Below are 23,110 nucleotides of genomic sequence, written 5' to 3' on the forward strand. Positions count from 1 at the left end.
ATGAACATGCCACAGAACAAAGCAAACTGGAAAACCTTAGACTGCACTGTAAAAAAGTTCATAATTTAACCTGAAAGAAGAGGGAAAAAAAAAAATAATGATATCAGAATCAGAATATGAGCTATGCCAACTTCATTGGCAAGGGCAAAGAAATTAGAATCATAGAATAGTTAGGGTTGGAAAGGGCCTTAAGATCATCTAATTCCAACCCCGCTGTCACGGGCAGGGACACCTCACACTAAACCATCTCACCCAAGGCTTCATCCAACCTGGCCTTGAACACCGCCAGGGATGGAGCATTCACAACTTCCCTGGGCAACCCATTCCAGTGCCTCACCACCCTCACAGGAAAGAATTTCCTCCTTATATCCAACCTAAACTTCCCCTGTTTAAGTTTTAACTCGTTACCCCTTGTCCTGTCAATACAGTCCCTAATGAAGAGTCCCTCTCCAGCATCCCTATAGGCCCCCTTCAGATACTGGAAGGCTGCTATGAGGTCTCCATGCAGCCTTCTCTTTTCCAGGCTGAACAGCCCCAACTTTCTCAGCCTATCTTCACACAGGAGGTGCTCCAGTCCCCTGGTCATCCTCATGGTCCTCCTCTGGACTTGTTCCAACAGTTCGATGTCCTTTTTATGTTGGGGACACCAGAACGGCACACAATACTCCAAGTGAGGTCTCACAAGAGCAGAGTAAAGGGGCAGGATTTCATTGGCACCTCTTATTCTCCCTTGATTATCTACCTAGATCCATGGTCCTGACTTAGATTTGAGAAGTCCCCACAGGTTTTAATGGTTTGGGGAAAAAGGGCAGGGGGGGTCCCATACTTTTCCTGATGAAAAACAAAAGGAAAATGAGGAGGGGAGAGGGGGGCAGAGAGAGGAAAAAAAACATATCTATCTGCAACAGGTAAGTGCTTACCAAAATGAGGTTTTAACTACATTATGCAGAATGCATCCCTTAGTCTTAAAAGGAGTGTGCAGTGATACATATATGTTTGCATGAAATTATTTATAAAAAAACCTTTGAATATTACATGTAATATTGAGGGGGTTCTATTAACAGATACTTCTGTGAATAGGCACCAAAAGAGAAAAAAGAAATGCTGAAAGAGATAAAGCGTCACTATCATTAAATTGCAAACAAAAATGAAGATTTCGGAAACAAGCATGTGCACAGATACTTTATTCTGTAATAAAAAGAAAGAAGATGCTTCTGGTGAAAAAATCTTAGTCAAGAAATATAATATGCCAACATATAGACACCACAGCACAGGACTGAGAACAGCACAGATCACAGCACACAGGAACAGTGTTTGGCTGATACTGCAGGCTCCAAAATTAAGTTGTTTATTCAAACTATTTATAATTTTAGAAAGAATTCAATAAACAAGCCCAGCGGTAATATTTTTATCATTACCCTAGCAATTATTTTACTGCCTATTCTCAGACAAAAATACATTATGGACATTTCTTTCGAATTTTTTTCCAAAATCTTCCTTTCTCGTATTTTTTGATAAGGCCTGGGAAAAGAAACAAAACCAAAAAAAACAAATGTCACCTTTTATTCCTAAACATTTTGGGCTGCTTTTTGCCCCAAACACATCCTCCTGCATTTCAGAGGGATTCTAGATGCTGTGATTTGTACCGTCAGTGGTCCTTAAATAAAGAAACAATACACCAGCTGGTCACAGCCACAAAATTTCATGGGTTTCAGCCAACCTCCCACTCTTAGTCCCTGTTCCCTGACAACACATCTGGACTAAAAGACTACCAGACCGTCTCTTTTGCACTGTTAAGAGTTACAATGAGGAGAAAAAACAGGTACCACAGAATACATTCAGAGTCTTTGAAGCTTATCTGAAGTGTTCACTTAACAGTGATAAATACTAAACCAAACTCTACAGAAAAAGTTGCCTTGTATTCTACTGGCAACATTTGGGAAGATGTCTCTTGGTTAATGTCTTCATTATTTTAAAAAAATCTCTTTGATGACTCAGCCTAGAGCCTCAGGAGGTGTTTTTCCCTTTCTAATTTACCTTGATCACTACACCTAGATAGTTTCTCACTGTTAACACATCCAGAAGTTTTTAACAGCTTCCTGACATTGGACAATAGCATATATTTTCACAAGTTCTATTTAAATTAAATTTAAATATCAGCCCATCATCACTACATCCCAAAATCAAAACAAACATATGAAATAAATGAAGTGGTTAGACATGACATTGGACTTTCAGTCTAGGGAACTGTGTAACACTGGTTAAAATGGAAAAAAAAACAGGCACAGGACCTGCTTTCTCTTTTTCTGACCAGCCTCTTTTTTTTTCCCCCATTCTAAACCTGTTAATTTCAAATAACCCTCAGACAACCAAGCTGACAAAACTAATTTTTTCTCTGCTGACTAGCCTAATAGCCACTAGCCTAATTCTCTGCACATAATTCTTCAGCAACAGAAGTAATTTCTCATGCCAGAAACAAAATGCTGAAGCACCCTAAAAGTAAGAAAAGACTCATAGATCTTATTGACATTTTCTCGCCTTTTTGTAGCTTGTTCCCTCATCTTTCTCATTGCCTGTAGGTTTTGAAGGGGATGCCACAGGAGCTGCTATTGCTGCCTACTGTCGTCAGCCAGAGAATTCAGCTTCAAAGGGAACACCAGGCAGGGACAGGGCAGCACTACCACTTCAGGCTCCTCTGGAGGTCAAATCTTTCTCACCCCAGCAGGATAGCCCAAGAATGTGGGATCCCTGTTGGTCATCCTCAGGTTCACAGGAAGCAGGTATGACCGCTAAGCGTCTGACTTGGGATGCACAGCCCGCCAGCTGATGCACACTCCTCTGCCTCTCCTGTGGGATGAAGGGCAGCAGGTACTGCCGCTCGTCCTGCAGAAGTACATCCCTGCTACTGATAAGCCCAAGCCTCAGCCACACTGCTGCTTCAAATGCAGGAGGCAATAGCCAGGGAAGAGAAAACCCATATGCCTTTTTCACCCACCACAGTAAAGCAGGTGCAAGGTGAAGGCTGAAAGCCACCTACCCCACAGGGAGCTCAGCACACATGGGAAAGCATGGGGGGACAGCTAAGTGCGGCCGTTGGTCCTGCCCAGCCAACACACCTATAAGTAATTTCTCTGTCCAGCTCATACCTCAGTATTTCACCACAATACGCAAAGTGCCTTGACTCTTCTAGAGCTCCATCCCTTTTCTGCCCCTCAAACACAGGCAATAACCAATCTGAAGAAGCAGAAGCCTGAGATCAGGCTTCTCCATGACAGACCCTGCTTTACACTTAATGGGTCACTAAATAATTCCTGCAGCCAGTCAGATACTGAAGCATCAGCACCAAACTAATTCCTATGAATTACCTCACTTGATATTGAGCTATTAATAAATAGTATTGGGATTAATAATTGGTACCAAGGGGAATACGCAGACCACTGACCAACACCAGCAACAACTTTGAGATTGGTTAATCATGAAGGTACGTCATAATTCTGCCTTTAGCATGGTATGATTCAGTTTTTAAAAATGCTTTCTTGGCAGCTTCCATCTAATACTATAAATCTAAGGACACGAATCCTGCACTTTACATTCTCTAACACAGCGAATAGCAACAAGAAACAGATCGCTTCATGTGCAGTATTATAAATTCTGTGTTAACTAGAGTTGTACCCAAACTTCACATTTAACCTAACATTCCAGAAATTCATTAGTTGTCTTCAGGTACAGAAAAACTCATAAAAGAGGCTCACGTTCTAAGTACATCACAACATTCAATTCTTTTCAGCAATACTTTATCCAATATGTGCAACTTCAGAGAGAAGTCAGTCTCCATCTTCGTAACTGATTTGATATGATTTATGTATCTTTGGATTTAGAACTGTGAATTTTCTAGGCAGCTGAACAGCATTTATTAGAAATCTAGGGGTGTTATCAAAAACAACACAGGACATGACATAACCACACATGCATCTTCCCGTATCAATAAATTTCACACATTTCTCATGGACAGTATAGATACACAGTGTGCCATTTGCAAACCTGTTCCGTGTAATTGCCCATTACTGCTGCAATCATGGCACGCATTTGAGCAAGCACACAGAAGGAAATGCAGAACTTTCCACGTTCTGTTCATGAAATGTTCAGACTTTAATCTGTGATAATAAATGGGGATTTACAAAAACAAAGAACTGCTTGTGGGCCTTACGGTATAGGGTAACAGTGGAGCAAAAATAAACCTGAGCTGAACAGAAGATAGACACTCAGTACATGGGATGTTTTGGCATTGCAGTAAGTTCCGCATGCTCCTCTCTTTCATAAGCTAGGAGAATTCTATTTAATTTTAACCATCAGGAGACTATTTAATAAAATAAATGGTATATCTATATTAAACATATATAAAATGCATTCTGCTGAAATGGAGTCCAGACTTACATGTCCGTCAAGACACAGATGTGTCTCATATCATATAAGTGACTAAAATTGTGCATAGAACTAGTAATTTGCAAACTCTGGACCAAAATCATAATAGGCTGGCTTTCATTTCAAGCTGCACAGGGAACCACGCAAGTGTCAGCTCAGGCCTTAACAAAGGTTCAGTCAGGCTTGATATCCTACATGTGTTTTGTGCAGTTGTAGTTTCTGAAGACCTGGAAACATCCAGGAATAGCCTACCTACAGGATGGCAAAGACCTTCTCCTCTTGCTCTCACATTGCCAAGTCCATTCCAGGACCAACAGTTCCCATGGTAAAGTGCCTCTGAATGTACAGAAGGTGTTCAGAACAAACACCTTTTAATAGGTGTGTATGTTACCTTTGCAAAGATGACACAAGTGGGTAATGAGGCAATCACTTGCTAAGCTTGATCCTTTGAGGATTTTATTTGAAGACATTAAGAAGAAAACATGAGCCTTATAATCACAGCACACAGAAGCATCCTCACAAAATAATCTCTCATATCTGACTTAAGCAGTTTTCTTCCAGGCTTTGCCCTGTCACCATCATCTTCTTTGGTCTCCTTGCTGATATAAAAAAAAAATCCTTCCACATCCTTAGCCCCTTTAACTACTCTAAAAAGGAATTAAATGGAAGCTGAAATCATTAGCAACTTTGAGGAAATGACTTTGCACCTGACAGGACAGAGGGCACTGAGCTAGAATCACTCTGAGATAGGTAGTCGCCTGTCTGCAGGTCCAAGGGCTATGATCCAAAGCTTTTCTATGCTCATGACGCATCCGGTCTGTTCAGGATCACAAGCTCCATCCCAACCAAGAACACCATTCCTGGAAAATGCATCAAAACTCAGCATCTACTGTTTGTCTGACCAGTGTGAATCAAAGCACATGTTCAAAGGCATGTCCCCAGCAAGATGGATTTGTTTTTCTGCATGATTTGGACTACTATTCTGGCATTCTCAAGGGCGTGAGCCGAGACATTATTTAACTCAAATGGTACAACATTTGCTGAATCACCGAGGTCCATAATGGGAAGCAAGTTTTAAAATAGCAATAGAAAGTCACAGACAGTAGGATTACACAGCATAAAAATTAAAAGCGCCAGAACTCATGTCTGAGTCCTCCCCCAGCTGGGATTTATCAGTAATGATCAGAGGAACACCACCTTCCAGACTGGGACTGCCAGCTGGGGGTCCTCACAAACGGTGACAGGGGCCAGGAGCCAGTCAGCTCCCACAGTTGTGCTCCAACTAAGCAAAACTAAGTGTAGGGCTCGAGCATTTGGCTCTTTCCCTCTCTCATGACTTCTTTTTGTAATACCAAGTTTTTGACAATCTCTTCTAATCCCTGGTTTCCGGGATGCTTCCCACCCTGGTTTCTGCTCCAGCCACGTGGGATAAGTCACGCAGCCTTAACTCCTCAGAGTCATTGTACCATTTTAAAAAAAATAAAAAGGATAAAACTGACAGACTTCCTAGGATGATTTTAACCTTTTTACTTTCTTCTCACTTATGTTTATACCTCTTGCTAGTCCTTGTTTTTCTCTAAATATTTCCACAGTGATTCCAAAAACTGAACTCTTCTTAACAAAGATACAGCCCCAGTCAATAGAATTCAGCTAAAGAAAAATAATCTGATAGCTTCAGTGATAAAAAAAAAATAAAAATCATAATTTCCCCAAACAAAGCTGCAATTTCACAAGCATTTAAGTAGTTTTAGTCTGTCTTTCCTGTTCTTACAAACTGTTAAAGCTACATGTGTATTTACAGCTAAAGTCTTATGAGTTTTGGCCCTGAATACTGCGTGCACATGCCTTTTGGCTTTATGGCAGCCAATATTTATCCTTTTTTATTCTGCTAGCAGATAACTGACTTACCATTGCCATAAAAGGGACAGAGCTTCAAGCACAATCCGAAAATTCCTGGAATGTTGGAGTCTACCCTCATCCTCAGCTGATTTTTCCCTTAATATGTGCACTATGAATGCAAACCATTAATGTACTAATTTTTCCTCAGACTTTTGTTCTAATTCTTTACAGCTCCATAAGTCCATACCAGTGTAATTTTACAGCCTTATTTGGGTTTTTCATTACAATCCTAGGATTTGTTTCAATGCTTTTAGATTATCAAATATTCAAACAGAAGTCTTCAGTAGACTAGAAAGCAAGTTTTCTTCCACTGCATAAATAACTGGACTAATAAGACCAAAAGACTTCAAATATCCAGTCAGCACATAGCTATCCAGTGAAAATGGGCTAATTTGTTTTATCCCTTAGCTACAACTAAAACATTTGTCATGACAAAAGAAGAAAAAAGAAGGGGAAAAAAAAAGAAAAAGGAAAAAACCCCCAAACCTGTCTCATTCTGCTATCCATACACTAAATTAAGGACCCCATAAATTATCTGTTAAAATAAAACCAGCTAATAAACCATTTTCCCCTAAATTAGGGATTATTTGCATGAATGATAACAACTTCACCGTGAATTCCCAACACAAGTATCTATAGAAATAATCATCACATAAGAATGGCAGCAGCTATACTGATGAATTAGAACACTTTCACCCACGAAACCATTTAGAAACGCTCTACCAGGTTCACAACCACTGTTAAGACAACATCCTCATGCATAGAAGACATATGAGAGGACACCTTGGCTAAAAGTAAAGTTGAGCACCTTGGTGAAACCACAGACCTCCCCTGTAGCCAGAGATATTATAAATCCCAGAGCAGCAGAGGCAAACACGGGCAAAAAAAAAAAAAGCTGGACATTTTTTTTTAAAGGTGGTAGAGAAAATGTAAATTGCCTCAAGAATGTCATGAAATGTTAAAGAAATGTTAATTGTCTCAATCCATTTTCTTGTAGCAAATGCTAGGGAACACCACCAGACCTCTGACACCTTTTAAAGAAGTTCAACATCTAGAACTGACTTGTGGCTTTTATCTCATTTCAATTCAGAGGTGAAGCATGGAGTCTGCAAAATAGAGCTCTTCAGAGCATCTTTTCTGCTCCTACTTTAACAGCTGGACAGGGTTTTTCACTGAGGTGACAAACTTTATCCACCCAATACCTTATGCCTGCTCCCAGCTGTAGCATTTGAAATGTTCTCTAAGGTATACATTGTCACATACAGCCAGAGTAATGGATAGTTTGTCCCATGCTTTATCTGTAAAAGGTTGTATCCCTTCTGAATGTGAAAGATCTAACTTACCCTATCCTTTTCCAGCTCTTCTCTGGCTTCCTTATTTCATCTTTGGTAATGGCTTTTTTATTATGCTACTCTAAGGCAATCCAGGCCAAAAAAAAAAAAAAAAAAGAAAATAAAAAGAAAGAAAAGAAGAAGTTTTATTTGTGGGCTGTGAGGCAAGGCTGACTCATCTGCACCCAAGCAGATTCCCAGGCCACTGGCTCCCACGGCACCTGCTGCCTGCTCCCATGCCTCAGCACCTTGTACCACAACTGCACCGATGCCACTGAAACACCCAACACAGGTATAGAATCACATAACCATAGTATAAAAGCAATTCCCACTGGAACTCAGAAGTACCAGCTTTCAGACACTTGATGACTCGGCAAATCAGAGGCTCCTACCCATAGGGAGAGCTAATACAGCCTTAAGGCTTATAATGTTTTTTCCCATGTTGGAAATGCAATGGAAGCAGGCACAAAGTAAGAAATTTCCTAAAAAAAACATATTTGAGACACTGGATCAATCAAAGTGCTAATAAGTAAATCCAGATCTAAAAAGAGCATAGCAAAGTACAAGTGACTGGAAGCTAAAGTGCTTTTAAATATATAATACTGTACTTTTTCTTTTTTTCTATTTAGAAAGTTCACACAATTTCCTCCTTCTGTGAGAGAATATGTCAGAGATAAAGGAAGATTAAACAGTCTGGTTTTTGGTCTTTGAAACATTTACTCAAACCTCCATACTTACATGTTTTTCCCAATATTAAATAGAAACTTTAAGCTATAATGCACACAATTTTTCTCTGATGAAATTTTTAATCATCCTTTATCTATTTATACATCCCAGAGTAACATCAGACCATGCTTTTTTGCACCATCTACTTATGCTGTTCATAAAGAACATTTGCCTTTTCCTTTAATGCAAGTCACTTCATATTAGAATGGTATAATGGTAGTAACTGACATATTGACAATGTTTTAACTTTTTCTGTGTTTTACTTCCACATTGTCCAAGATACTGCTATATAAAGACTCCTGGGAGGGCTAATGCCATTTACACTTTTCTGCTGTATTAAATCACCAAGAATAATTCCAGCCAGACACAATCCAGAGAAATCAAAAATTTATCTTTCCACAAACATCATTAAATTGCTGCAGTACTTCACACCCTCAACTACTCACTAAAGGCACAGGTTGCTCTTCAAATCAGGTCATAGTCCATGACCAAATTCTTCCCTTTGACCAATTGTTGCAAGGTGTTAAGGGCCTTTGTGATGGGAAAGTCAACGGAAATTCTGGGAAGGGAGCACTATGCAACTTTTAAACACTGATGAAGTAAGTCAATTTATTCTCATGTTGAGGTTGTTGAATCTTCCTTTGTTTAGTCTAGTTCTATAAAAAGAACAATATTCATAAGCCTATTCCTAGAGATGGTTTCTGACATTTTAAACAGTTGTGTTAGCTGCCTGCAGCAGCTATAACACATTTCTCTACCTGACCAAGGGAGCTGACAGTATATCCAGCATAACTTCAGGAATTACATAGCCTAATTGTACCCCAGGATTATATATATATGCCAAGCGGATGAGCTGCAACGAAACACTGCAGTAGTCCTGCAGGCATCCGATACACATAAACGCTCGGAACTGAAAACTGTGCTACTTGGGATAATGGTCCAGGAACGCACTTGCGTTTGCTGACATTCATCAGCTGGCTCCAGGAATGAAGTTCGCAGAGATGAGTCAGGACTGACTGCTCAGGGCGGCCCAGGAAAAGCATTCTCCAACAGTCAGTGGCAAACAGGTATGTGCTCCCAAAGCAGCCTAACTTCTCTCACAATACCCTGTGCATGATGCTGTACAAAAGGTGGCCAGAAGGAGAGGGGAAGTGGATAGGATGAACAGCAAGGACAAGGACGTTCCCCAGAGTCACCCAGCCTGCTCCTTCATCCCCAGATGTGCCTATATATTTTGCTCTGGATATATATTGATCGAACGACTCTCCTCGGGGGAGGTGCTGGGACTGGAGAAACAAACCCAGCAACCACTGCCCCCCCAGCAAGTGTTCCTTCCTACAGGCTGGAAGGCCACCTGCCTGCCCAAGCTCTCATAGCCCTCTGGGGTACACTCTTGGATACCCCAGGTCTCATACCTCTTCCTGCCAAGCCACCTCGCTCCAACAGGAAGAAAGGGAAGTGCTGTACTTCTCTTCTTCAGACCCTCCTGCATCCTGCCATAGTCTGGCAGGCAAAACCAAACACATTTGCCATTCCCCTCTGAGCCCTTCAAGCCTGACAGGTGCTTAACTTACAGGGAAGTCATTTGGGTCTCTCCTTCTGGCCACATTTTCTGAATTGAAGTGACTTCATCTCCATCCTGAATTGAAACATGCAATGTTTTTTTGGACATCTTCTTGGTACTGACAAGTCCTTGAGGACATTCAGAGACAAAGATGCCAAATGGCCTCAGGTGATAGGTGTTTCAGCATCAAAGACAGCTGTCAGCCCTAGACACAATAGCTGCAGAAGGCAGGTACCCAATGCAGTCTTAATTCATTAGTAAAAGCACACTTAAGTGAAGCACTGCCAATCATTCAGGCTCAGTCATATGACTTCTCTTCAGCCACATGCCAAAAGCCCCAGTGGTTTTGGTGGTTTTGTTTTTTTTTTTGTTTTCTGCTCTTGATTTATGTGTTCTGTACATCTTCATCTCAATAAACCACATTTTTTAATGAAAAAGGAACCAAAATATTATTCAGATTAGTTGAAAGCAATTTATTCTTTTTGTTTAGGCCTAGAATTATGTGTGTCAGACTGCAGTCCGAAATACAATTTAAAAATAGGAGGGCTGACACAAGGAAGGCGTGAGAGCGATACAGCAGAGTTGCCTCTGCCTGGCTATGGACAGGGCACCACTCCCTAGACAGGGTTTGCCCGGGGACAGGAACCTCCTGGCCTCCCACCAGCACATCCCCAGCTGCCACCACAGGCTCAGCACAAACAGCACTAGTGGAATCAGCACTGCCTTTGTGGAAAAAATTATGCATATTTCTATCAGTGTTTTGGCCTGCCTTCCCCTAGTCGCTGGACAGAGCTTGTTCTCAGCTCTAGCCCAGCTCCTGTTTTGCCAACACTAAAAGTGGAAAGGGAGATGGTTGGGAACTCGGAGAGACTGCTAAGCCCAGGTAGGGCATCTGCATCATTCCCCCAGGTTCACATGGCAGCCAGCCCACCTATGTGGAAGATGCCTTGCTCCAGGGCTCAAGAACAGCTGGAGGATCTTGCCCTGTTGCGGGAAGCACAGGGGCTAGAGCTGCAGCAGCATTGACAAGGTACCGAAACATGAAACCAGGATTTCTGTGGCATTGTCATCTCTCAACCAAGCAGTACTAATGTTAGGAAATGGACTTTCTTCAAAGGAAATGGCAGCCTGAAGAGTGTCAGAAATGAGAGCCCCTGCAGAGATCCATCAAAACAAGCTTCTCCTGTAACCATCTCATGGGAGCAGTCTCTCAGCCTAACCTGGGAACATCTAAATCCACTGCCCTTTCTTCTACGCTATTCTCCTTAAAATTTGAAAGTTAATCGCCTAAAAAGAACACAGAACAGTACAAAAGCCCAGTAGGCTCTAATTAATATTTTAATTATAGTTGGTCAACATAAAAAACACTGAGCTTCTAGTGCCACATCTGGATGTGTTTTATAGTGATAAAATTACAACCGGTGGGAGCTGCAAGGGAGCAAGCAGCTCCCTTTTCTGTACTGAGGCACGTGATCCTGACAGTAGCTGGCTCAAGGCTGGCTTTGCTACGTCAAAGCCTCTGAGAGAGCAGTCCTTCCAAATCTCCTTGTATGTATTTAATCACAGATATGTCAGTGATAAAACCAATTTTTCACTCTTCCAGCCTGGCGATTCTGTTACACTGCAGAATCACCACCAACAACACAAGCACAAGCTGCTTCTGCTACATGTGCATTCACAGACATGGTCTCAAGTCTCAATTAGTCACCCCTGCACAACATGAAGCACATATGAAGAAGCATTTTTTATTGTGACGGGATGAAGAACTACCAACTAGGTTACCCGGAGAGGCTGAGGAGTCTCCATCCTTGGGAGATACCCAAAACCCAGCTGGACATACCTTGAGCAGCCTGCTGTAGCTGGCCCTGCTCTAAGCAGGGCATTGGACTAGATGATCTCCAAGGTGCCCTCCAGCTTCAGAGATTCTGTGATGAAGGCCACAGAAGAATTAAGAGCATGACAAGGCTGTGGCTTCACAAATACAAGTTCTTAAAAAAAATCTAGTTAATATAAGCTGTTTTGGGAAACCAGCATCACTTTATACAGAAGAAAAGTGATCACTCCATTTAGACTGTCGCAAGCAGTACTGCATATAACCTTGCCTACCATGGAGTCCTCTGCTAACATGACTACTCTTTAAATGAAAACAGTGGGAACACATTTGTTTGAGAACAACGTGAGCACTGGGCCAGCTCTGCAACCTCTCCAAAAGCAGAAGTGAGAAGTCCTGCCCAGGTATACAGTCGATCAGACCATCCCACCACAATTACTCAGAGGCATCAGCCCAGCTTAAGGACCTCCAAAAAGAAACCCCACAACCACCACCCACCCCTGGTATGCTGCAGGCCAACAGCAGTTTCCTTCACCTTGAGGGCGTTTGCTAATGATGGGCAATAGCATGGAGCTGGGGACAACACCAACAGAACTGCATTGGCTGAAAGGCCACCCTTGTACAGCTGGGAGTTTATCTAATGCTACAAAACATCAAGGAGCTCAGCTTCCACAGCATACATGTGTTTCCCAGTGGTGCTGAATAAGAACTGTAAATCTGCAGTCAGCACAGCATAGAAGGAATAATCAATTATAAGGATAACTTCATAATGTAATTAAAAGCACCAGATTATACTTTTAAGGAATCTTTAACCATGGGATCAGAGAACGGTTTGGTTTGGAGGAGACCTTAAAGATCATCTAGTTCCAACCTTTCTGCCATGGGCAGGGACACATTCCACTACACCAGGTTGCTCAAAGCCCTGTCCAGCCTGGCCTTGAACACTGCCAGTGATGGGGCATAAATAAAACAACCTGTCCCGCACATACAGGACAATTCTAAAACAGAGCCTCTTCAGAGTTACTACAGAAGACCTGAAATTGTACAACTAATTCTAAAGTTTGTACTGTCTTCTAATAAACACCTCTTCCCTACATAGTTTTCTGTCTTTGACTGACAGTCATGGTTTACCCAATGACTTCACAGCTCAAGATGGGAACAGATCTCACAAACAGGTATTTATACCTCCAGGAATACCAAATTCAGAGTGCAAATGTGAATCATTTACTTCAAAAGACTTTAATTAATGAAAATTAATTATATCCTGAAAGGAATACAGCTTAATGCCAAGTGATGGGTGAATCATGTCAGAGGTGCATCACCAAGTGATTTACTGCAACCACAGTACGCCTGATACTATCAGCCTAGGAGCAACAGACAAGTTCAGTGCCTTTCTTCAGCTGATTCAAGGCATACATACCATCCCCATGGCCACATAGAGATATTATAATTCATTATAGAACTTAATCTCATCTGAAACGGCAGAAAAATTTTAATACGAACCTTTCCCATACTTTCTCTACTGATTAAAATGCTAGTACAAGATCCTACATCTATAAGCAGGAAGCACAAAAAAATCCATCTGCCCATGCCTACTGATGAGCTTCTTGTACTCCCAAATTTCACCAGGACAGGATCAACCTAAGCAAACGCAAGAAAGCAAGGAGACACAAAAAGTTGAGCCATTTCAAATTATTATGTCACTGCCCTTTACTCAAGAGGTACACAAGGAACAGCACAAACACTCCAGGAGCACCAGGAAAGAAAGTCCTTTAACTTAAGGACAGCGGATAGCTATTATCTCAGTGATAAAATTAGCTCCCTTAGCAAAACTTGCAGACTACTTGCATGCTTTCGATTTTAATTTGTAGTTCAATCTGCTCCATCGGGAGAAGTGCCAAAACTCAACTTCAACCATTAACAACATCAGGATCCTTTCTGGTCTCCGGACTACTGCCATCGAGGAGGTCAAAGGCAGCGAGCACGGCAACTGGGATCCAAGCAACCAAGTATTTATTTATTATCCTTTTTCTCTTTTTTTTTTTTCCGTAGAAAAACTCTTATTTTTCTTTTTAAGCGCGGACACACAACTCGTTACTCTTAAGCCATGGGTGGGTGAGCGATTTATACTCCGTCCCCAGCCAGCGGCGCTCCGAGCAGAGCCGTGGGAGAGATACCGGACGGCGGGGCCCGTCCCGCGGCTGTAGCAGGGACCTCGCCGCCGGCCCTGGGGGGAGGCCTCCCCTGTGTGCGCCCGCGGAGGGCCGCCGAACGGGCGCAGCGCCGCTGGTCAACAGGGTATCCCCGCCAAGCCCACCTGGCTGCTCCGCCTTCCCGAGAGCCGCGGCGCCGCGCAGTGCAGACGCTAGGCAGACCCTGTCCCGTCCCCGCGCTGCCCCGTGAGAAGATCCCTCGTCCGCGTACTCACCGCGGCAGACACGGCGCTGAGCTCGGCGCTCAGCAGCAGCCCGAAGCCCAGCCAGAGCCGCATGCTGCCGCGCACCGCACCGCGCCGTCTGTCCCTGAAGCGGCGTTGCGCCGGCGGCTCAGCGTGGGGCTCCGCAGGGCCGGCCCCACATGCGCTTCACTCCCCTCCGTGCCGGCCTCGGCGCCTGTAATGCCTGGGGGGTGAGGGACTCGTCGCGCCGTAGCAGATGGGCGGTGGCAGCCCCCTCTCCTCCCCCCGGGCGGGGACCCTGCCTGGGAGGGCGCAACCTCGCCCGCTCCGCTCCCCACTGGCCGCAGTTCCTCCTGCTCCTCCTGCTCCTGCCACGGGTGGGTGGCGGGAGGGCAGGCGCGCCTCTCCTTCGCCCCACACCGCCGCTGCCGCCCGAGAGGGCACGGCGGCTCGGCGCGCAACGGTGAGGAACGGGCGCGGGGCAGGGCGGCGGAAGGGGCTAGGGCTGGGAAGGAGCTGAGGCGCGGGCACTGCTCTCCCGTCGGTGTTCAGGCTCACGCATGTGGCTGCGGCGCAATACCCCTCCTCTCTCGCCTTTCGCCCCAAGGCCGGCTGGGCCGCTCCTTACCCCGGCAGCGGCGTCGCCGAGCCCGGAGACCTCCGGCGGGGGAAATGGCGTTATGTGCGGGCTCTTCTTTGCCTTGCAGGAGCTGCCGTCCTGCGGGAGGAAGCCCTGAGACGAGCCCCAGGGCAGAGAAGGCGCGAAAATGGACATCTCGCAGCTTCCCTGCGCACGTATTTTTGTTTGTCAGTAAGTAATTCTGCTCGGTAGGCTTTTGAAAATAACTATTTAAAAGTCGTATTGTCACCTTCAGCGGCAGAGTTTTGTCACGTGCTTGTTTTGGGCTCGTTTAAAACAATAATATCATGCTTATTCACCTTTCCCTGCAGGGATCTGGGGCTTCTGCTGATCCTGATGGAAGTCGTGCTGTCAGCTGTCCAAGTGGATGCCGTAAGTAAAATGCCTTATGATTTTTAAGGAGAGAGGAGGAAAAAGCAGTTTCCTTGGTACCAGAAAGTGAGGAACTTTGCCAGATGGCTTATCTATCATGCCATTAAAAGAAACAACCGACAAATCATCTCTGCGAGCCTTACAGATAACCGCCTTCAACAACATGATGTTTAGCAGAGAAGCGTAAGGCTCCAGTGACAGGTTGTTTGAAGTATTCCGCTGTTACTTTCGCTCAGATTGGGTAATTTGTTAAAGCAATAGTGAAGCAAGCCCCACAGCTGCTTCATTTTTGTCAGAAAAGCAAATGCAGTGCTATAGATAACAGAGAGTACTTTGGAGAAGTAAACCTGCAAATAAAATATCTTCAGTGAAGTACAGACCTTATCTGAGGACTGAGAAGTTGATGTTATGGCTATTACACAAATAGAAGCATGTTTATAAACAAATTGTTTAAATTAAATTGTTAAAACCAAAATAGGTAGGTCAGGTGCTGTCAAGGTGGCGCGGGTCATCATCACAGGGATGTGAAAGAAGTGAGAGGTAACGTATATGGGAGTGCAACATTTGCCTGTTGCAAAGCTTAACTGTATTTTAATGGAAAAATTGTCATTAATGCCAGTACACTTTGGATCAGGCCTTGTGGCTGCATTTGTCAGCCACCACATATGGGTAAAGCTTCGTGGTCATGGGCAAGTGGGACCTTGATTACATTTTTTCTTAAGCTACCCTACTTAGATTCCAGTCCTACTGTCTGCAACTTTCATCTCCTTTTTATGACTGCACTGCTTCTAGATATCTGTTGCGGTTACACCTTCATGGTAAGATGATATAAGATAATTAAGCAATGGGAAATGTTAGGGCTTCTGCAGCAGGGGTTGTGCCACATGTGCAGTTGGCACGCAGAGCTTACCCATTGGTCTGCGTGGCTGCTTGATGTCTTTACATCATGGCTGAGCAAGTGCAGGCAGGCTGGGGATCCGCAGCCCCATGGGAAGGGACAACAGCTAGGACCTCCAGTGTCACGTGCTACTTTTCTTTGCCATGTTTTGATAGAAACATCATTCTGCTGAGTAGTACTAAATGGGTGATAATATTACCGTGTGCTGCTGAAACCAGAGCAGGCTGATGATAATGCAAGTGGTTTAGGCTTGGTAATGAAATCACTGGGATCAGGTGACATAACAAAAGCAGCTGTTGTGGTATGACTCCTATTTTTGTAAAGTTGTGCTGTAGCATGTGTAGCGTAATACCTGAGCTTTAGCTGTAGCATAGGTTAGTTCATTCTCCTTCATGTTCTTGTTTGTAGACTGAAGTCTGAGGCATTAATTTTAGGGGCATACTGAAGAGGTGTTTGAGCTACCTCGTTTAGTAGATGTGGTCTGATCATGGCTGCTTGAATGTCGACATGCTGTTTTTCCCCTAGTCTCTTGAAGAGCAAATTTGCCTGCTTGAAGGTCTTAATTCCATGATTTAACAGCTCCTAAGGTGGTTGCTGTGCAGGAGGTGAAAAGCCACAGTGAATATGAGTAAGTTTGGTCATGTTTCCATGAAAAAAAAAAATAGAACAGCATTGCCACCAAAATATCCCATTTTCCACCTGTATGCTACTCCCTTCCCTTGGTCAGCACAACTTTCTATAGTTGTGTGGTGCATTGGAAAGTTACTCGTTTAAACTAATCAGTACCCCAAAAGTGAAGAAGGGTGAAAGCTAACTTCAGCCTGGATCAGGTCACCACTTGTATTCATAGAAACTTGGGTTGGCATAGGCAGCTGGGAGTGGGCTTGCTCCTTGCAGTGACATCAGCTCTGGGCAAGTGTGTTTGCACAGAGTATGTGTGGCGGGGAAGCAGCACCACCACCTGAGTGATTGCGGGTGGGTTGCTGGCAGTCGTATTCTTCACACTGTAATCCTGTTTGTCACATTGAATCTTCTACTATTTGTTACACAGATTGATGTAGTGATGAAGTTACAAAGTGTTTTATTAGCTTATATTAAAAAAGAACTGCTATAGATTGCTAAAGTCTGTGGGACCAGATTGTAAAAGTCACGGTTCTGCCTGTAATGAGACAAGCAGAGCTTCTGGGTTTGACAGCCGTATATGTGAGAATGAGTTACAGCTGCTGGAGATAAGTGTTGAATGAGTGAAACTGCACATAGGAAGAAACTAGAATGAGATTAAGGAGAAAGCCAGGATGGAGGGAAAGAGAGCAGAACTCAGAGCATTTGACTGGAGGCTGCTGTTAGCTGTTAGGGAGATGGATGTTTCTCAGCAGAGAAAGGAAATGAGAGGAAGAAAAAGAAGGATGTTTAGTATATCTGAGGACTGGGGAAGAAGAAATGGTGTCTCAGGCAAGAGGAGATGCTGCCAGTTGCAGGCTTAAAGAAAATTAAGCAAGAGGAGTCACTGAATGGAAATACTAGAAGACACAGCCAAAGAGTGTGGATCAGGCCCCAGTTATCTTTAGCACTCTTTGGCATACACTGGCTGGTGATGTTAAAGGCCTTAAATAACTTTGGAACTAGTCTAAATTGTAGAATTAAGAATGAATATGGGTTAGATAAAATTAAGTTGTATTAACTCCCCAAAGATCAGGCAGGTTTGCAGATTTCTTCTCCCTCTTTCTGTCCCTGCAAATGTATTGCATCCAAAATACAATTCTTGGATTATTTATTGTTTTTCTTTTCAGATAGAATGTATCTTCTGCTAATGCTGATTTATTTTGTCTTTTGTCTTTTCCAAAGCACCCTTCTTCATAAGTAGTTTTGTGATATGTGATTACTTTATTGGTATATATTTTTAAACTCCCCCTAATGAAAATAGCTTTGATTTTGTGGTTGTTCTTTGGGTTTTGTATTTTTTTGGGGGGAGGAGGTTTTGGGATTTTTTGGGGGTGTTTTTTTGTGTTTTGTTTGTTTCCCCAAGCTATATTCCATTGAGAGCAATGGAATCCCAGAAAAGAAGAGAATGACTATCAGATAAATAAAAGAAATTTGAGGGAGAATAAGTTAGACTAACATTTTTGCAAAAACAACAACAACAGATCACAACTGACATTTTTAAGGGAGAACATATATACAGAGATTTATATAGAAATAAAAATACAGTTGAAGTAGTTTACAGGATATAATTCTCTTGTGTTCTGTGACATTGCGAGGGGATGTATTAGTAGGAATGGCATAAAAATGGGAGAAGCAGCAATCCTTAAAAAGAGAAGACAAGACCAAAAGTACCAGGTACTTTTTTCTATCAACTTCATAGTGAAATTAGGTTGCTGACATGGGTGTCTAAATTATTGCTCTGAGTTAAAATGTGTCAGTGTTCTGTGGTTGTCCTGCATCCAGGTTTTCCCAGGTGTGTCCTGTTTCATTCCGTCTGGAAACCCCTCTCACTGAAATGGGAACACTTTTTACATTAACCCAGGATTTTCAGGCTGAAAGAAGCCAGGATTAAGTAATCACTGAGTCCATCCTGCTGGACATGTCCACTGTGAATGTACCACAGTGTGCAAAATATAATAGAGCATAATAGAGCATGTGTTCTTCCCAGGTAATCCAGGAATGAGTTGTCAATCTGACATACCAATTTCTTCTGCCACATTTCTTAGTGCATGCAAAGCCTATTTGTCTCTTTCTGAAAATACCAGACTCCCTACCTATGCACTGCTTCAAAAACAACTCTGCCTTTTGCCTAGGAGTTCCCAATAAAGAGAAACATCACTATTTTAGAACATTAGAGGCATTTCCACACTGGCAGACATGGCTTTTTCATACCTGTTTAAGTAAGTGTGCAGTTTGGCTCATCTTTGGGTAAGAGTGGTGCTCTGTAAGAAAATCAGACAGAGCAGTGATACCTTGCAAAAAATAAAACCCAGCATTTTGGGGAACCTCCAGCACATCTGATCACTTTATTCAAAATTTCTTTGAACCTTGAAAGAATAATTGGGTAGTTCAGAGAGGACTCTGTCTACATTCACTCATGGAGCTGTGAAGACAGGGCATCTCTGATAAAGAACTATGAGAAGTGCTGTGTGAAGAAGGTGGCATCCAGATAGCTATATAAGGCAAAATCCCTCACTTTCACCAGCACCAACAGACATGCCTTGATCTGGCAGTGGTGTTTCCATGCTGAGGGTCACAGCGTGCATCAGGCTGTAGATGCGCAGCACGATGGCTACCAAAATGGAATTTTTACTTTTTTTTTGATCAGATTCAGGATTTCACATGTCAGCATCGTATGATGTCAGGCCTCATATGATGCAAGTATTGCATACATGGAAATGTGGTCATGTTCCATAGCTTTAAAATCCTGTTTGTGGTCCTTTCTTTCTAGTATGCTGTCTGCTCCATTCATTAGGAAGAGAGTTTCCTTAAATGTCTCTTTCCCTCACTATTCCTTAATTTCTTCCTTGAAATTCTTTTTTGTGGCCATGCTTATGAAACCAGGACTGATCCTAAGTTCTTATTAATAAATCATTCTTCCTAGGAAGAGCCATTTCTGCTGTAACTGTGTGGATTCAATTAGAGAGACTATTCTTTGTATGAAGTTATATCCTAAGAGTGATCTAAGTTACTCATTCTAGGGCTAAAGACAGGTTACACTAAAAGCCTTGTGTCTCCCTGGAGTTAGTGAGGAGGAGGTTCTCACACATGTCCACGTTAATCTCCCAGTGCAAAGCCACTCATAGATCCTTTACTCACTTTTTCTTGTGAGTAGGTCAGAAGCATGCTTAATGAATGTCTACAATAATATACACAGAGTGCGATAATAATTTTTAAGAGTTATTGCAGGATATATAGTCATGCTGCGTTTGGTAGGAGAAGAGATAGAGTTCTGTCAGTGTCCTGTATTTCTCAGAAGTTAAAATGTTGATACTGAGAGACGAGCAACGTAAACTATCATGTAGCAAAATTATGTCTTTTTTTTTTATCACGTTAATCTGAAAGTTAATCAGAAAGTAGCTGCAGCAGTTTCAAAAATTCAGCATCGCTTTTCCTTGAGCTTTTAAAGTAGCATGTCTGGGTTTTACTGTGTAGTAGTTGCACCACAGGAAGCCTTTATGCATTATGGTACTAAGCCATAGCATTTAGTTTTCAAATTTTGTGGAAAAAAAAAATTATAAGTCCAAACAGATTTGCCTTACCCAAGATGTAAAGCTGTGCTGTGGCTTACTCAGTTATAGTATAGCAAACATATCTGTTATAAATATTTTAGTTCCATAGTTAAAAGCACAGCTTGTATTAGTGGATCTTTTTTATTTCTTTTTGCAGTAATGAATTTCTTGTTTGAGACCAGACTGACTCCATCAGTTCTTTGCTTTTGTTTTTCCAAGCCAAAAATTGGTCAAGGAGTGGAGCATTCTTTATATTGTATTTTATACTGATCCAAGATCCTGGGATAGTTCAAAGTTAATTTAGTAGCTTACAGTTATGATATCTTTGCTTGCCAAAGAAGGCAGCTTGTTTTCTCTAACCTCTTCTCCCTTAGGAAACAAATGCCTTGCGCTGTTCACAGTACCTCATTTGCTCCTAAGGATCAAAAACACAGTGAAGTTTGCAGTATTCCTGATGTTTATCAACAGTTATTTTCTTTAAAATGGCAGCAGCTGCTTGACAGGAGCAGTTGACTCAGCTCACAGTGAATGTATGTGATTTTTATGATGCAGATATTTCTGAGTGACTAAGGACTGACGTGTTTGGTTTTCATGTGCCCTTTTTTGTCCATTTGTAAGCTAAGGTGCTGGAGTGAATCACAACTTTGCAAGCATAGCAGCCTGTCTTCAGACCCTAGAAATAATGTGCAGCAAGGAAGAAAGCTCTTGCAGAAAAGTGAACTTGCATTTCATGAGTAATTGTACGTCCTTCACCTGCATCATGTTTTTGCAGCATGGTTTCCCCTCTTTGACAGTTACTGTTTGACAAGGCTGCTGAATCTTCTGAACACATGTGCTTTTGCACCATCTTTCACTTTTGCTTTTGTATGTCACAGCAATGGGGTGTCGTGCAGACGTTATTTACCCAGACTTAGGCTGCTGCCCCACGTGGGTAGGGAAGACAAGAGGCATGGATAGAGGCTGGGCCCTCACCCTCATAGTGCAGGGGTGGTCACTGGGGTCAGACACAGCCCTGGAGTGTAGGGCAGGGCCATGGCGATGGGGACAGGCCGAGGTTACACTGGGGTATTAACACAGGTCAAGGTCGGGGTGGCCCATGGCTGACCACAGCTCATGCCAGCACCGAGGCCCAGCATTCAGTGATCCGCTGGTGGGCCGAGAGGGAAGCCCCACTTCTCACGGGCTTTTTCCCACACAGCTCATTTCACATCACCATGCAGCGCGAGGGGAGGCTGCGCAGCTGCGCCGGGAGCTGGCCCTGCGCCCAGGTGGCCGGCTGGCCCCGGGGCTCCCCTGGGGCTGGCTGGGGAGAGAGGCCTGAGGCATTGCCAGCGGTGGAGGCAGGTCCGGTGCTGGGGGAAGGCTGGGACAGGAAACGCGTGTGCTGGAGAAGCAGACGTGAGCTTAAAGTTCGATGGAAGTTACAGGGAGATCAGCGTGTTTCTGGAAGGCCCAAAGAGGATTTCAAAACTGATCAGAACCTTCTGTGTGAATCCAAAGGGCGGCATTACTCGGCTTTTCTTCTTCTGACAGAGTTCGTCAAAACAGAACTTTTTGTCAAGAGAAAAAAATGGATTTTCAACCTAAATTTACCAATGAGTTCTATTTTTATTTTAGACATGCAAGATTAGAAGAGCATTTAGGTCATATTGGTTACCCAGAATGTATGCTTACTGCGATATTCCAGGCGTCCTATTTATTCATAAATGATCCCAACCTTTATTTTGAAGTAGCTTTCTGAAGTCAGCAAGTCAAGATCATTCAGATAAAATAGGGCTTGGCTTATTTTTGGCAGGTCTTAGCTGCAGATCATGCCCACACCTCCTCTCACCATTGGCTGGTGGAACGAAGTAATAAATTCTTTATTCCAACTATTCTTGTCCTTTATATTTCACCAGGCTTTTAAAGTTTCTTTGCTGGTCAAAATTATCTCCTGACTATAGAAGTGGGCTGTTCACAAAGGGATGTTGGGCAAAGTGAAATATTTTGGACACAGCACAAACCCTTCCATTTGTCCTGTTCTGTAAGTGGAGTTGGAGGGTTCTGGGGGGGGGAGGAAATGGGGCTGTCATTCTTTTGTGTGTGTGTGTACTATTAGAAAACAAGTAATTGCCTTAGGTTTAAACTTTGTCCCAAAGCACAGCTCTGAGTTCCTGAGTCTCTACATCCAATGCAGCTCCTGGAACTTGTGTTCTGGCTGTTGGTGCCTGACATGGAAGCAGAGCAGCTAGGCTGCCCTTCTGCCAGTCCTTGGTCCTCATCCCTTGGAGGCCACAGCTCCTGGCTTGGCAGGAAGCTGACCCCTTTCCTGCATGGCCTGGGATCCTGTGGAAATGCAGGGTTGGAAACAAACCTGCTCCTCTTCAGTGATAAAAGAAAAAGGATAAACAAGCATCTATACAAATCAGCGGTTCACCGCCTGTACTGCAGGAGTGTCCATTGTCAGGTCCTGCCCACACTTGCTGCACCTTGCAAACATGGGGAACAAAATAATATCTTAAGGCAGAAACCTGGGAAAACTTAGTAGGCTTTTCCAGCCGTGCTCATGTGTGTCTCACTCTCGGCACAGTGCTGGCTCTCCTTGCTCTGCTGTGCAGTCCCCAGGCATGCTGCAAACAGATGAGGAAAAGCATTTTTACATTCGAGCCGCTGACCTGCCTCATAATTGATGTTCAGCCACCTGGTCCAAGTCTCACAGCACCCTGAACATGTGTTCGGAGACAGTGGGGAGCAGTGCTGGGAGGAGAGTGGAGCTGCTCACCAGGGCTGCTGGCGTGTCCCTGGCTGAGCCACAGCAAAGGGAGTGGGCAGAAAG

General features: G+C 43.4%; 2 protein-coding genes across 4 annotated transcripts in view; one reads left to right on the forward strand and one right to left on the reverse strand.

Moving 5' to 3' along the window:
* The window catches only part of COL4A1 (collagen type IV alpha 1 chain), a 123,672-nt gene extending 109,167 nt beyond the window's left edge, over window positions 1–14,505 (reverse strand). Inside the window, exon 1 of one of the 2 annotated variants that reach the window (XM_062619285.1) lies at window positions 14,202–14,505. In XM_062619285.1, coding sequence (XP_062475269.1) covers window positions 14,202–14,264 — 63 coding nt within the window. In that variant the 5' untranslated portion in view covers window positions 14,265–14,505. The remainder of the gene's footprint in view (window positions 1–14,201) is intronic. The other variant, XM_062619294.1, reaches the window with a different exon arrangement.
* A 41-nt stretch (window positions 14,506–14,546) lies between these two features.
* The window catches only part of COL4A2 (collagen type IV alpha 2 chain), a 144,499-nt gene continuing 135,935 nt past the window's right edge, over window positions 14,547–23,110 (forward strand). Inside the window, exons 1-3 of one of the 2 annotated variants that reach the window (XM_062619258.1) lie at window positions 14,547–14,634; window positions 14,879–14,982; window positions 15,123–15,183. In XM_062619258.1, coding sequence (XP_062475242.1) covers window positions 14,939–14,982; window positions 15,123–15,183 — 105 coding nt within the window. In that variant the 5' untranslated portion in view covers window positions 14,547–14,634; window positions 14,879–14,938. Of the gene's footprint in view, window positions 14,635–14,752; window positions 14,983–15,122; window positions 15,184–23,110 lie in introns of those variants that run through there. The other variant, XM_062619269.1, reaches the window with a different exon arrangement.

Source organism: Pezoporus occidentalis, unplaced genomic scaffold (assembly GCF_034315485.1).
Source record: "Pezoporus occidentalis ecotype Australia unplaced genomic scaffold, CSIRO_AGI_Poc_V1 ctg105, whole genome shotgun sequence".
Classification (NCBI taxonomy): domain Eukaryota; kingdom Metazoa; phylum Chordata; class Aves; order Psittaciformes; family Psittacidae; genus Pezoporus; species Pezoporus occidentalis.